This window comes from Rhinoraja longicauda, chromosome 17, assembly GCF_053455715.1.
Source record: "Rhinoraja longicauda isolate Sanriku21f chromosome 17, sRhiLon1.1, whole genome shotgun sequence".
Lineage (NCBI taxonomy): Eukaryota > Metazoa > Chordata > Chondrichthyes > Rajiformes > Arhynchobatidae > Rhinoraja > Rhinoraja longicauda.
This window is the reverse complement of record NC_135969.1, coordinates 21,111,706-21,127,026: the sequence shown is the minus strand read 5'-3', so window position 1 is coordinate 21,127,026 and position 15,321 is coordinate 21,111,706. Positions and strand designations below refer to the sequence as shown.

Below are 15,321 nucleotides of genomic sequence, written 5' to 3'. Positions count from 1 at the left end.
AGGCAACTCAAGCAAAATTGTAACAACGTTTTCACTAAACATTAATCGGGCTCCATAATCATTTATGCGGATATTTCCAGGGCAGGAGAGAGAATCACTGTTCTGAGAAGGGCCTGGCTAGACTTGAGGTGCCTGGAAAAAGGGTCTGGAAAGGAAATTACATATAAAATGATGATGGCCCAAGACTGAATGAACAGAAAGGGTCGCTGTTCCTTGTTAGACAGATTGGTGGCACAGATTTAAGTCAGTTGGAGAAAGGATTATATGGGAGTGGAGAACCATTATTTCACTCAATGAGTAGTGGGGACTGAATGGGTGATGAAAAAAAAAACTAAGGCGATGGTTAAAAAGTGCCCAGTGACCACGTGAACTGCCATATGTGCAGGGCTGTGGACCAAGGAATAGGATTAACCCAAAATCCACTGTGACTGGCAGGCACATCCTGGGCTGAAAGGCATTCTTCCATGTCAGCGGTTTCTATAACTTGAATACATATCAGAGACAAGGACACAACAGACTTTACGACTGTAACGTTACTAAAACACATCAGCACCACATCTGGGATTAGAAGCATTCTAATGTGGACAGCTGTCACTAATTGTAATAATTCCTCCCTTTCCAATCCCAAGGAAAACAAATTATTGGAGTGTATTATTATTTCTGGCTGGAAACGTGCTGAGGTAGCAGGCAGTATGGTTAAGTGGCAGAAATGCAACTTGTCAGGATGTGGGAAATGGGGCTCAACAGGATGTATGCTGGGGTCACGAAATGGCCCCTGAACCCACTGCTGATGATACAGAGAAAGAAAGCATTATAAGTGATGCAGATAGAAATATTAAGCTGTAAATTAAGATTACGAGAATGGGCAAAAGTAAAGTAATTGGATCATTAAATAGAGAATAATTCCGAAAACTGGATGGAACTGAGAACTTACCAAATGATGGGAATCTATGCGTGTGGGCACCATCCATTGAATGGTAGGGTAGGTGTAGGTTCATGCACACCGTGGAGAGTTACACAATGCAACAGAGACGACTATAATGTGAATCAAAGAACTGGTGTACAAGTGTTATCGTGATGTCAGCTGGAACCCTGCCTCCTCTTCTCCTTTGCCAACCTCCACATCTGTACTAAAGACCATGTTCATGGGAGACTTGCAGTTGGACACCCCAACCGTGTCTGCAGATGCCACCTGACTTGCTCTGATTTTCCAGCTATTTCTATCCTTACATCTCCAATCAATGTTCTACTGCCCAACCCCTTTGCTTCTCTCCAATGTTTTCCCTCCACCTTTTCCCACACCCAACCCTCGCCCATTAATATCCAGAGCAGCTCCAAGGCTCTCCTCCCACTTCCTGATTAGATTCACGTTAAAATAGACACAAAGTGCTCGAGTAACTCAGCGGGTCAGGCAGTATCTCTGGAGAACATGGATAGGTGATGTTTTGGGTCGGGACCCTTCTTGAGACTCAGTTATGCCTATTTTTAAGAAGTTCTCCTCTCTATGAAGTGAGTTCTGTGAGACCCTTTCTCACTGCTCCCCTTGGTGACCCAGTCTGAAGAAGAGTCCCGACCACAAAATGTAACCTATACATGTTCTGCAGAGGTGCTGCCTGACTCGTTGACTTACTCCTGCACATCCTGTTTAAAAAAAATATAAACCAGCATCAGCAGTTCCCTGCTTCTTCAGATTCACACTAAACTGTGTTCACTCCACAGGATCACTGCTCATTTTTCTCCAATACTAATCCGCTCTCCAAGTCCAAATTCCACTTTCTCCATGAAGCAGCTTTGAAAATATTCTCTCCTCACAAACCTACATTGGTTTTTTGGGGAGCTACATGTTCGAATTGCTCTTCGATTAATTCAATACAAGGCATGGGAAACGAAAGCCTTAGTAAGATCACAGGTGCATTCCTTTGGCTGTGACTTCCACAATCTTCAACTCTGACATTTTTAACATGAGTTGGAAATAAAGTTGGAGGAGATTGTTGCAGCCATACCTGGATCTGCTGAGCCTGCTGCTGAATCTGGTGCTCCTGCTGCTGGACAGTGGATGTAACGGGACAGGCGAGCTCCAGCAAGGAACCTGCCACCTCAGTGCTGTCCGTGTAGATGCAGTTGCCGCCCTGCTGGTACACTGTCATGGTGGTCTGCTGGAACTCCTGCAAAGCCTCCGGTCCCTTTGCAGCCAATGACTCCAAGAACTCCTTCATTCTGTGTTGGGGGATAGTGCGTGCTTTCAACCGAATGTACTCCTCAAATGACATAGCGTTATCCAATGAGTTATTCATGGTTACAGTTTACCTGTATTCCTAAACAAAGGTGTAGCAAAAATTAAAAAATTAAAATAAATGTGCTATTATCTATCAATTTCACCTCATCCAACCCGCACCCCTTCAAGGAGATCAAGATGCTTCCAGGATCCCACCAGTCAGCAAGATGCCACAACCGAGGCGGTTGGGCTCCAGGCTTTCATTAGACAACATTTCACAGCAGACTCCTAACAACTCAATTTAAAAACAAGCATTAGAAGTGAGCAGAAAAGGAGGCATGGGTCAAGTAGGCCATGGGCAGCTAGGAAAGTCCATCCCTGGAGTGCATGCGATGCAGGACTACACTCAAGAAGGAAATAAGGACAAAAAGGGAGCATGAGGTAGCTCTGGCAGATAAGATTAAAGAGAATCGAAAGAGATTTTATAAGGGAAAAAGAGTAACTAGGGAGAAAAAGGGCTCCACAGAAACCAAAATGGACCATAAATGTATGAAGTCATAAGAGATGGACTAGATTTCTCCTTAGTTTTTTACCGCATAGAAGGACAGGAATATAAAGGAACCTGGTAAAGTTAATGGAGATGTTTTGGGGTTAGTCCACATCACAGTAGAGGTAAGATATGATACAACAGAAGTTTAGTTATCCCCGGAGAGAAATTGGTCTGGCAATTGTCATAAAATATAAGATACATGAAACATGAAATTAAAGTTAAATTAAAGTGACGAGTGGCAAGTCCAGGATTTGGGATGTGCAAAGATTGAGGGGGGAGGGCGAGGGCAGTCAGTCTACCCCACGACAGAAGGGGGGAGGAGCTGTACAGTTGTATAGTGCTGGATGTCTTAAAATATATGAAGGTAAACAAATCCCTGTGGCCTGATCAGATGTATTCGAGGACACTGCATGAAGTAGAGAAGAAAATACAGAAGCCCTGGCTGTGATATGTGAATCAGCGTTAGTCATGGGTGAGGTGCGGATGACCGGAAGGGTGGCTAACGTTGTACCTCCATTTAAGAAGGACTGCAAAGAAACACCCGTGAACTCTTGACCAATATGCCAAACAATTATGGTAGGTAGGTAGGTTGGTTACTGGAGAGGATTCTGAGGGATAAAATACGTATGTATTTGAGCAGGGGCTGATTTGGAATAGTCAGCATGGTTTTATGTATGGGAGATAGTGCCTCATGAATGTGATTATGTTTTTTGAGGAAGTAACTAAGAGGATGGAAAAACGCATGGACTATATGGACTTGAGTGAGCCCTTTAACCGGCTGCTCTGGAAGGTTGGATTGCATGGGATCCAGGGAGAGCCAACAAATTGGATACAAGTGTCAGGGGTTATGGGGAGAAGGCAGAAGAACGGGGTTAAGAGGGAAAGATAGATCAGCCACAATTGAATGGCGGAGTAGACTTTATAGGCCGAATGGCCTAATTCTGCTCCTATCACTTATGAACTTACATAATTGACAGGTGGAAGCAGAGGGTGATGGTGGAAGGATGTTTTTTTTTTGACTAGAGGCCTGTGACAAATGGTGTGCCTCAGGGATCGATGCTTGGCTTTTTGTTTGTCATCAACTATATCAACTATTTGGATACGAATGAACAAGATATAATTAGTAAGTTTGGAGATGATACAAAACTAGGTGTTATCATAGTTAACCTTTATTGAGCTGCAGCAAGTGAGAATTTCATTGTTCCATTGTCGGTACATATAACACTTAAATACTCTTGACACAGTGAAGATGGTTATCAAGAATTTTAGTGGGATCTTGATCAAGTGTTCTGAGGAATAGCAAATTAATTCAGATAAGTGGGAGGGGTTACATTTTGAGAAGTCAAACTAGGCCAAGACCTTCACAGTGAACAATCGGGCCGTGTGAAGTGTTGTCAAACAAAGGGATCTAGGAGTGAAGGTAGATAGTTCCCTGAAAGAGGTGTTAGAGATGAATAGGGTGTTGAAGGCAGCTTTAGGCACATTGGCCATCAATTGGGCAGAGTGTAAATATTGGGATATTGTTGCAGTTGTACATGATGTTGGCAAGCCCGCACTTGGGAGGATTGTGTTCAGGTTTGATCATCTTGGAGCAGGTTCAATTTTGAAAGGATTGAATTGAATACTTTATTGTTAGATGTGACAAGTCACAGTGAAATTCTTTGCTCGCATACCCAAGGTATGCAAATAGTCACCACGTAAAGGGCCACGATGAGGGACAGAACGGGCCTAGGTAGGAACTGGTCGAGGAAAACTGGCAAACAAAACTGTAATTGAACACTGGTAAACCTTTAAACAGGCTTCATCTTTTTTTCCAGTTCCCCCATGGGGTCAATTCCCTCATCTTTCTAAAAATTACGTACTCATTAAATCCCCCTGATGATCTATACCCCACGACACTCTGGGACAGAAAACGCCAGGGATTTACAACTCTGCAAGAAGTTCCTGTACTTCCCCATTTTAAATGATTGCCCCTCATTTTATAATTAAGTCAGATCATAAGACCATAAGACATAGGAGCAGAATTAGGCCATTCGACCCATCGAGTCTGCTCTGCCATTCGATCATAGCTGATCTATATTCCCCTCTTAACCCCATTCTCCTGCTTTCTCCCCAAAACGTTTGATACCCTTACTAATCAAGAACCTATCAGTATTTAAAAATACCCAATGGCTTGGCCTCCGCAGCAGTCTGAGGTAAAGAAATTCCTCCTCATCTCCTTTCTAAAGCTATGTCCTTTTATTCGGAGGTTGTGCCCCCTGGTCCTAGACTCTCCCACTAGTGGAACCATCCTCTCCACATCCACTCTATCTAGACCTTTCATTATTTGGTAGGTTTCAATGAGCTCCTCCCTCATCCTTCAAACCTTTAGCGAGTAAAGGACCCGTGCCATCAAGCGCCCTCATACGTTAATCCAATCAGCCCCAGGAACATGCTCGTAAATCGCCTCTGGACCCTTTCCAACCCCTGTACAGCCTTCTTCAGATATGGGGCCCAAAACTGCTCACATGATCGTTAATGCACAAGAACCAAGTTTAGATTTAGATATACAGCGCAGAAACAGGTCCTTTGGCTCATCGGGTCCGCGCCGCCCAGCGATCCCCGCACACTAACACTATCCTACACCCACTAGGGACAATTTTTACATTTACCAATCCAATTAACCTACAAACCTGTACGTCTTTGGAGTGTGGGAGAAAACCGAAGATCTCGGAGAAAACCCACGCAGGTCACGGGAAGAACGTACAAACTCCGTACAGACGGCGCCCGTAGTCGAGATCGAACCCGAGTCTCCGGCGCTGCATTCGCTGTAAGGCAGCAACTCTACCGCTGCGCCACCGTGCCGAACATAAAGATTACATAAAGTTCAGACAAACAGGGCAGAGAACATATGAGGAAAAAATAGCAGCGTGATTAGAGGGGAAGTGAAAGGAATTCTAAAGGCATGTTATTGGTTTGTAGAAGAGAGATTATAAAGGAAATGCTCTCTTAGGAGCAGAGAGTTATGGCTGCGTTACTAACTGAGAACCATCTCAGGCTTCACTGAAGAAGATGCTGCTGCAATTTCAGGAAAGAAAAATAATAAAATTCTGGATGCAATTAAAATTTTATTGAGTGGTATCAGAAAGGGAGCTTAATCAGTATCTGAAAGGAAAGAGTTTGCAGAAAGATGGGGAAAAGGGTGCAGGTTGCAGGAATGACTCTTAAGTTCAAAGTACTGAAACAGGCCATTCGGCCCAACTCGTCCATGCTAACCAAGGTGCCCATTTTTGCTAATCCCATTTGATTTCTAAACCCATCCTAATCTCTTTTAAATGTTATAATTGTACCTACCTATACCAGCCCCTCTGGCAGCTCGTTCCATAAACGTATCACTGTTGGCATGAAAATCGCCCCTCAGATTCCCTTTAAATCTCCCACCTTACACTATGGCCTCTGTTTAAAATTCTATACCCCTGGGAAAGACTATTTCAACCCTATCTATGTCTCTTAGAAATTTATAAACCTCCATAAGGTGGGCCGAACAGCTTGTTCTTGTGCTGTACTGTTCTAAGTTCACCCTCAGTCTCCTTCGCTCAAGGGAAAACAGTCCCGCCTATCCAGTCTCCCCTTATAACTCAAGCCTTCCAGTCCAGGCAACTTCCCCATGCATCTTTCCTGCACCTTCTCTAGCTGAGTCACAGCCTTCCAATTGGTTAGGCTGCTGTTCGTGTTATGTCACACTCAGAAGTGCACCTAACACTCTAACTGCAGCCTAACCAACAATTTGTATAACTCCTATACTACAATGGCTGGCACAGATTCCATGGCCGAATGGCCTTGTTCTGTGCAGTTATCATTCCGTCGTTCTAACCTCCTACAATCAAATCAGTCCCTTTCCTCTACAGAACTATTTTTAGTGATTTAATTGCTCTAGATTGCTGATCCTGCACGTAATTAATGATTCCAAAAATTGTGTTGTTTCTCTGCTAACATCAGAGAAATAGGCAGTCATTTTTAGATTTTTGATTTTCTTCTTAAAAGCTTACAATAAGAGTTCTTACCCACCAAAATCTAACATAAAGGAACTTGAATGCAAGAATGTACGAGTGCTCTACAGAACAAATTAACTGAAGACCACCAGAACTGCGAGCTTATGGGATACTGTGCACGGATCAGGCTATCCGACTGTTGAATACACCGCGGACCAACAGGAAACAGTTTACCTTTATATGCCTCTTGTTAAGTTATGTTCCAGGGTGAACATTTTGTCTCCCACCATTCTGGTCATTAAACTGACTCTACATCATCAAATGGCAACATCCACATTGAACTGTAAAATATATGTGGTATCTCTGTTTGGTATGACTGAGTGATGCTGCCCATTCTACCCTGAAAGTGTGAACTGTGAGGATGTGGGCAAAGCCAGCTCCAACCTCTACCTTTAGCTACTTGAAGAGGAAAAGATGCTCCCGACACCATGAGGAATTTTGCGCTCATTTTTACTGACCGTAATGGACTGGCAGTGATGTTTCAGAACAGAGGATTAATTGCAGGTGATGGTGCTTCTATACACCCAATTCCTGTTCTGTGGTTGAGATGACTGGCATCTGCCAAGTATCTTCCTTAATGCTTCCCCCTTCATTTAGTTTTATCAGGTCACTCAATCAAATACTGATGATAGAGGACACTCCATTTCGCCTCACCTTTGGGATTCAGCTGAGTGCAGGCCAATACCACAGCCTCTGCACAATCTTGGTTATGCAAACTGAACTGAGGGGAACATTGGTAGAAACTCATCATGAGGATATCAAAGCTAAACACATGCCTGGACTACTAGCTGTACATGCACACTTGCTGCTTTAGGAAGGGGACAGATTACTGAATAGTAAGAATCCTCAAGGTCCTGATTGCACAGTATTTTCCATGTGAGTTGGTGCTTCGACGGGCTGATTCAATGAGTTGTTCAAATCTGAGGCTAACTTGAATAAAACAACACATAATGGCTGCCAAACTCCAGCTCCTTGCTGAACACCTTTCTACAGCAACTGTAAACTGCACGTTTCCACTATGGTGCCAACCCTGGGATCTTTGAGAGGATCAACAGCTGGATGGGGATCTCCCAATCATGATTATGTTTGACCAACTTACCCTGTATAGTGGTCACAGCTAACATGGCAACCCAAGCACAGGCTTCCCAACTTCCCCTCATATTCCTGTCCATGTAACTCTCTCTAACCCCCATCATACGTTCAAATTACTGTTAAATGAAGGAACGGATCGAGATTCCCAGCACTAAAGTGCATGAAAACAAACATTTTAGCCAAGGCCTGTATCAAACCATAACATGAATTTAGCACGCATGCAGATTTCCTAACCACCAGCGGCTCAACATATTACAATTTAAAACCTGTTCTTTCGAGTGCATGACGTGTGCGCCAGTTCTGTATAAATGGAGAGTCTAATAAGATAGCTTGCTCATTGGTTCTAGACACACAGCACAGAAAGAGGCCCTTCGGCCCAAGTCGTCCATGCCAACCAAAACGCCTCATCTAAACTAGTCCCATTTGTCCAGGTTTGGCCCCTATCCCTCTAACACTTTCCTGTCCACATAGACCCCTCTAACCCTTTCCTGTCCATGTGCCTAAGTGTCTTTTACTTGCTGTTATAGTATCTGCCTCAACTACCTCATCTGGCAGCTCGTTCCATATTCCCACCAATGTTTGTGTCATCTGCAAACTTACTCATCTATATTTTCACCAATTCATTCACAAGCCAAGGTATAGGAACCGGGGGGGGGGGGGGGGGGGGGGGGGGGTGGCAATTACACGGCTGGAAGGGACATGGGCTGCAAGGTGTAGGGAGGGGAACAGGAAGCACCGATAAGAAAGTAAAAATATATCTGCAGTTACTCACGACCTAAAAGAAAAACAGAAACTAGTGGAAACGATCAGCAGCTCAAGCAGCATCTGTGGATAGGGAGAGAGTTAATGTTTCAAGCTGGAGAACCTTCTAATTTTGAAAGAGAAGAACAAATAATTCCCAGTCCTGACACTGGCTTTCTACGTCCACAAAGTGTGCTGGGGAAAGGGGGAGGGGAATCAATAGGGCAGGGTGGAGAGTGGGTCGTTGGGTATGGGGGTAGAGGTCAACAGGGGAGTGGGTCATTGAGCGGGTGTCAAGTGGGGGCTATAGAGGAGGGGGGGGGGGTCATTGTGAGTGGTGGGGAAGGAGGGGGCGATAATGTTAAGGGGGGCGGAGAAGGAGGGGGCGATAGGGTTAAGGGGGGTGGGGCAGGAGGGGGCGATAGGGTTAAGGGGGGGGTGAGGAAGGAGGGGCGATAGGGGGAAGTGGGGGGTGGGGAAGGAGGGGCGATAGGGTTAAGGGGGGTGGGGAAGGAGAGGGCGATAGGGTTAAGGGGAGTGGGGAAGGAGGGAGCGATAGGGTTAAGGGGAGTGGGCGATAGGGTTAAGGGGGGTGGGGAAGGAGGGGGCGATAGGGTTAAGGGGGGTGGGGAAGGAGGGGGCGATAGGGTTAAGGGGGGTGGGGAAGGAGGGGGCGATAGGGTTAAGGGGAGTGGGGAAGGAGGGAGCGATAGGGTTAAGGGGAGTGGGGAAGGAGGGAGCGATAGGGTTAAGGGGGAGAGAGGAGGTCAATGGGAGGTAACGAGGTTGGAGAGAGAGGAGCAAAGAAGGGGGGAAAGCAGGAAGGGTTGAATGTCGGCCGGCTCCGCCCCTCTGAGGGCCGTCCCGGGCTCTAGGCCCGGCGCCTCTCCCCGAGCCCTGCGTTGATAAGGCCCCCAGGCCCGCTCGGACGAGACGCCGCCACTCACCCAGGCCGCGGCCTAGCGCCGGGCCGCCGCTCCTCGGGCTCGCTGCCTCCCGCCTGTCGGTCCCCGTCGCCGCGCCGGGGTCGCGCACGCAGCCGGGGTCCCGGCCTGGCGGGTGCGAGCCCAGCAGCTACCGCGGGTGTCGGACGTGCGCGCCCGGGAGCGGCCTGCTCCCCCGTGGCCCCGCTCCCTCCGCGCCGGGCCGGGAGCCTGCGCTCGGCGCCCTCGGCCTGGGCACAGCCCGTGGCTCAGCCAGGGCTCGGCCGCGCAGCTATCCCGCCCTCCGGCGCAGCCATCCCGCCCTCTGGCACCGCCCGCCCCGGTGCGGCCCGCTCGACCTCCGCCTCGCCCTGGATTGGACTGGCGCGCCCGGGCTGGCACTCACCTGAGGCCGCGGTCGTGCTGCTGCTGCTGCCCGCCGGGCCTCCCGCCACCGCCCGGACCTTATTGTGTTGCGCCGCTCTAATCCTCACACGGCGCCATCTTGCCGCCGCCAATCAGCGCCCGTCCGCCCCGCAACCCTCGCGAGACTCTGCCCGCCCGCCCGACGCTTAAAGGGGCCGCGCCCGCACCCGCCCCCTGCAGCCGCTCCACCCCTCCGGCCCATCCACCCCCTGCGGCCGCTCGGCCCATCCATCCCCTGCGGCCGCTCGGCCCATCCGCCCCCTCGGTCCCTCTGCGGCCGCTCGGCCCATCCACCCCCTTCGGCCGCTCGGCCCATCCATCCCCTGCGGCCGCTCGGCCCATCCGCCCCCTCGGTCCCTCTGCGGCCGCTCGGCCCCTTCAATTACTGCCACTCCAGGGGGTCACTCAGCCCTTTCATTTCCAGAGAACTATTCAGACCTCTAATCCCTTTTTGTTCTGCCGTTAATTTACTATGTGAATGAAGGTCACAGAGCCGCACAGTACGGATTAGACCTTTCGGCCCAACATGTGCATGCCGATCACGTCCGCATACTAGGCTAGTCCCATTTGCCTCCATTTGGCCCATATCCCACTAAACCCTTTTTATCTATATATCTGTTCAAATGTCTTTAGAAAAGCTGTAGTTGTATCTGCTGCTATAGCTTCCTTTGATACGGACTACCTCTGTGAAAAAGCTCCCCCACCTGCGCCCTTTTCTTGGTGAGAGGATTAGGGGCAGATGGTGGAGAGTAGAATTCTGATGATTCACCGCTCTCTGGGTGAAAATAAATTATCTTATTGGCAGACTCCTTACTTTCAGATTTAACGGTCCTTTTCAGAATGGCAGACAGTGACTAGTGGGGTGCCACAAGGCTCGGTGCGGGGACCCCAGTTATTTACTATATATATATACATAAAAGATTTAGACAAGAGAATTAAATGTGACATCTCCAAGTTTGCGGATGACACAAAGCTGGGTGGCAGTGTGAACTGCGATGAGGATGCTATGAGGCTGCAGGGTGACTTGGATAGGTTGGGTGAGTGGGTTGATGCATGGCAGATGCAGTATAATGTGGATACATTTGAGGTTATCCATTTTGGTGGTAAGAACATGAAGGCCGATTATTATCTGAATGGTGTCAGATTAGGAAAAGGGGAGGTGCAACGAGACCTGGGTGTGCTTGTACATCAGTCACTGAAAGTAAGCATGCAGGTACAGCAGGCAGTGAAGAAAGCTAATGGCATGTTGGCCTTCATTGCGAGAGGATTTGAGGTTATGAGCAAGGATGTCCTATTGCAGTTGTACAGGGCCCTGGTGAGACCACACTTGGAGTATTGTGTGCAATTTTGGTCTCCTAATTTGAGGAAGGACATTATGGGTATTGAGGGAGTGCAGCGTAGGTTCCCCAGGTTAATTCCTGGGATGGTGGGACTGACATATGATAAAAGAATGGGTAGACTGGGATGGTATTCGCTGGAATTTAGAATGAGAGGGGATCTTATAGAAACATATAAAATCCTTAGGATTGGACAGGCTAGATGCAGGGAAAATGTTCCCGATGTTGGGGGAGTCCAGAACGAGGGGTCACAGTTTGAGAATAAGGGATAGGCCATTTAAGACTGAGATGAAGAAAAAAAAATTCTCCCTGAGAGTTGTGAATCTGTGGAATTCTCTGCCACAGTAGGCAGTGGAGGCCAATTCACTGGATGTTTTCAAGTTAGTTTTAGCTCCTAGGGTTAAAGGAATCAAGGGATATGGGGTAAAAGCAGGAACGGGGTACTGATTTTAGATGATCAGCCACGATCATATGGAATGAACCGAATGGCCCACTCCTGCACCTATTTTTTTTGTTTCTATGTAACAGTTCCAGTCGGCTAAATCTCTCTTCCTGGAACTTCAGAATATAGGTCCAATCAGCACCATCATTTGTCAGACACTAATACACTCATCCCAGGGGTCAGTTGGGTAGATGCCAAGGCAAATATGTCCTTCCTTAAACAAGAGCAGCAACTGGGAGGCAGATTGGGTGCAGCCTCACCGAATGCTTTATACTCCTTCCCCCTTGTGACAAAGACAACCAAGCCATCGGCCTTCCGAACCAGCTGCTGAACAAGTGCTCACTTGTTCCATGGACGAGGTCCCCAGATCTCCTTGTGCCATGTTTTGCATTACCTGGCCTGAGAATAGTTAACCTTTTCATTCTACAAAGTGCACAACCTCAGTTTCCCACACCACGTTCCAGCTGTCCACATGCTGCCAGCTCACCTCACCCATCTATATCCCTTTTTGTATCCTCTTCCCAATTTGGTAATCCACCTAGGATAGACACTAATTGCTGGAGTACCTCAGCGGGTCAGGCAGCATCTCTGGAGGAAAAGGATGGGTGACGTTTCGGGTTGGAACTGAAGAAGGGTCCCAACCCAAAACGTCACCCCTCCTTTTTCTCCTGAGATACTACCTGATCCGCTGAGTTACTCCAGCACTTTGTATCTATCTTTTGTATAAACGAATCTGCAGTTCTTTGTCTACATCTTGTAACCCACCAAAATCTGTATCAACGAACTGGCCACGATACACTAAGTTACATCATGTCATTCATGTAGACAGTGAACGAATGGGGAAGGCATCAGTACCAATCCTGAGGCATCCCACTCGTTATTGACAGCCAGTCCAAAGATGAGCCACATCCCAGTGCTGTGTTCTGTTAGTTACCACACCCCTATCAATACATTTCTCCCCCAAACCCTTGTGCATAAAGTTTTATGTGGATTCTTACCAAATCCTTCTGGACATCCAAATGCTCCACATCTGTCATTCTAGATCCACTGGTTTGTAACGTCTTTAAAGAATTCGAGCAGGTTTGTTGAACACTACATCCCCATTTTAAATCCACTTTCACTTTTAGTTTTAGTTTAGTTTAGACATACAGCATGGAAACAGGCCCTTCGGCCCACCAAGTCCACGCCACCCATTCACACTAGTTTAGGTTTAGTTTTAGTTTAGAGGTACAACGTGGACACAGACCCTTTGGTCCACGCCGACAAGCGATCATCCATACACTAATTCTATCCTACACATTAGGGACAATTTACAGAAGCCAAATAACCTACAAACCTGCACGTCTTTGGAGTGTGGGAGGAAACCGAAAACCTGGAGAAAACTCATGAGGTCACTGGGAGAACATGCAAAATCCACTGACGGCACCCGTATTCAGGATCGAACGGGTCTCTGGCGCTGTAAGGCAGCGGCTCTACTGCTGCGTCACTGTGCCAGTCTATGTCATCCACTTTCTCATCCACTCCCTGCATGCTGGAGGCAATTTACAGAGACCAATTAACCCACATAAAGAATAATAAACCGATACTGTGTAGGTACTGCCCTGGTTTGAATTCCAACCTCATACTTATTCGAATAATTTGTCATTCCTCGGTCCAATTGCCCACCTGACCATGATTCCGCTGACCTTGATAACCATCTTCACGATGATACAACCTATTTTAGTGCACCTTTCACTTCCTTATCTATACACTTCCTTATCTATGTACCGCCCACTCCCGACATCAGTCTGAAGAAGGGCCTCGACCTGAAACGTCACCCTTTCCTTTCTCCAGATACTGAGTTACTCTAGTTTTTTGTGTCTATCTTCTATTTTAGTGTCATCTGCAAACATACTAATCTTGCCGTACATTCTTATTCCAATCATTTATAAGATATTTATAAATGATATATATATATGTAAAATATTGTTTTATATAAATATATATAAAATATATGAGCCCAGCACCACCTTCCCCGGCCTCTCGCTGGCCACGCTCATCACCATCCGTCTGTATGTGTTCATGGGATGTGTACACTAATGTCCCTTCATAAATTACCGTGTTGCTGCTGAAGATGATGTTTCTCATTCCCGAAGGAGGCAGCCATTTGGCCCATCGAGTTCATGCTGGTTCCGGGAGTAGTCCTCTGCATCCTGTAGCCCGCTCCCCTGCAATATCTCCTCTCTCATTTTCCCATTGAACCTCCTGCTTCCTCCACCACCCACCTATGCCAGGGGCAATGTACAGTTAATCCAAGACCCGCACATATCTGAAACCTGGAAAAATCCTGGGTAACTCCGAACAGTCAGCACTTGAGGTCAGGATCGAACCAGGTTCACTGATACCACGTGGCAGCGGTTCTACCAGTGGCACCACTGCGCACCATCGTAATACGAGTTGTGTTTCTGCAGAAACAAGGTGACTTCAGGAATGGTGCTGGTAGCCCAGGGCAGGCCTGTCATAGGGGCTGGGGAAGGTGCCAGTAAAGGCTGTGGCCCCAGAGGCCTGTATGGCCGGCTCCACACAGCACACCGCGATGATTGCAGGAGTCAGCATAGAGCACCAGGGACCCACGGACCCCCAGCCTCGATCCCCTGCACCGATGGAGCCCCGCGGTGAGGAAGACCAGTGCTACCCTCGGCTCCTGGTGGGGGGGATGCGTGTCGCAATGTCATTCCATACAACAACAGTCAGGGCTCCAAAAACCATCGCTTTATTCGTAAAACTGACAACAGCTTGCTGCATGAACCCAAAGCTGAACAGAGGCAGTGAGGGTGGGGGGTAGAGGTGAGAGACAAGGGAGGGGCAGGAGGAGGAGGAGGAGAAGAAAAATTGGGCAGGACAGGGAGTGCGGGGGGATGGTGACACAGTACAGATCTGTCAATTAAACAATGAAATACCAAGAGCAAAACACCCAGCACTCGAGGAACTCAGCAGGTCAGGCACCTTCTGTGGAGGGAGTAGATGGAGAACGTTTCAGACTGGACCATTTCTTCAGCATGATCCCCTGATGTTGCCTGACCTGCCGAGTTCCTCCAGCACTTTGTGTTTAGTTCAGGGTTCCAGCGCCTGCAACTCTCTAGGATTCCACTCCCGGACAGGACATGGTTAAAGTCTGGGTTTCTGCCCGGCCCAATTCCCCCCCCCACCAGGGCCCTACCCCACGCGTAATCCCAGTACCATCTCCACTCCTGTTGATCTGTGGCACAGCTGGTCAATGTGTGGGTCAGTTTTCCTGCGGCCAGCTCAGGCACTGGGATGACAGAGAGTGGCCCAGCGTGCCGGGGCTCCAGTTGGATAGAGGCAGATGCATTGGGATGGTGGGGGGGTGTTCACTGCCCGAGCTCAGATTCTGCAGACCAGTTGTGGTGATTCATGGAGCAAGCAATACCCCCGGCTCTTCCACCCTGTGAGACAGTCCAGGCCTGGCGGTGGGCACACCCTCTGCCCTCACATCTTCCCTGGGTCTTCCTTCAGTGTCACTGTTCTGTTAAACACCAGCTGCAGAGGGGAGAGAGAGATACA

General features: G+C 48.0%; 2 protein-coding genes across 7 annotated transcripts in view; both read right to left on the bottom strand.

Moving 5' to 3' along the window:
- Positions 1-10,087, bottom strand: part of qrich1 (glutamine-rich 1) — a 30,464-nt gene extending 20,377 nt beyond the window's left edge. The window contains exons 1-3 of one of the 6 annotated variants that reach the window (XM_078414296.1): positions 9,959-10,080; positions 3,732-3,856; positions 2,004-2,315 (exon numbers count right to left, since the gene is read on the bottom strand). In XM_078414296.1, the coding sequence (XP_078270422.1) occupies positions 2,004-2,294 (291 nt within the window). In that variant the 5' untranslated portion in view covers positions 2,295-2,315; positions 3,732-3,856; positions 9,959-10,080. Of the gene's footprint in view, positions 1-2,003; positions 2,316-3,731; positions 3,857-5,437; positions 5,586-9,576; positions 9,859-9,958 lie in introns of those variants that run through there. The other 5 variants (XM_078414293.1, XM_078414298.1, XM_078414297.1 and 2 more) reach the window with 5 other exon arrangements.
- A 4,406-nt stretch (positions 10,088-14,493) lies between these two features.
- qars1 (glutaminyl-tRNA synthetase 1) overlaps positions 14,494-15,321 on the bottom strand; it is a 35,032-nt gene continuing 34,204 nt past the window's right edge. The window contains exon 24 of the mRNA XM_078414292.1: positions 14,494-15,297. Within this exon, the coding sequence (XP_078270418.1) occupies positions 15,247-15,297 (51 nt within the window). The 3' untranslated portion in view covers positions 14,494-15,246. The remainder of the gene's footprint in view (positions 15,298-15,321) is intronic.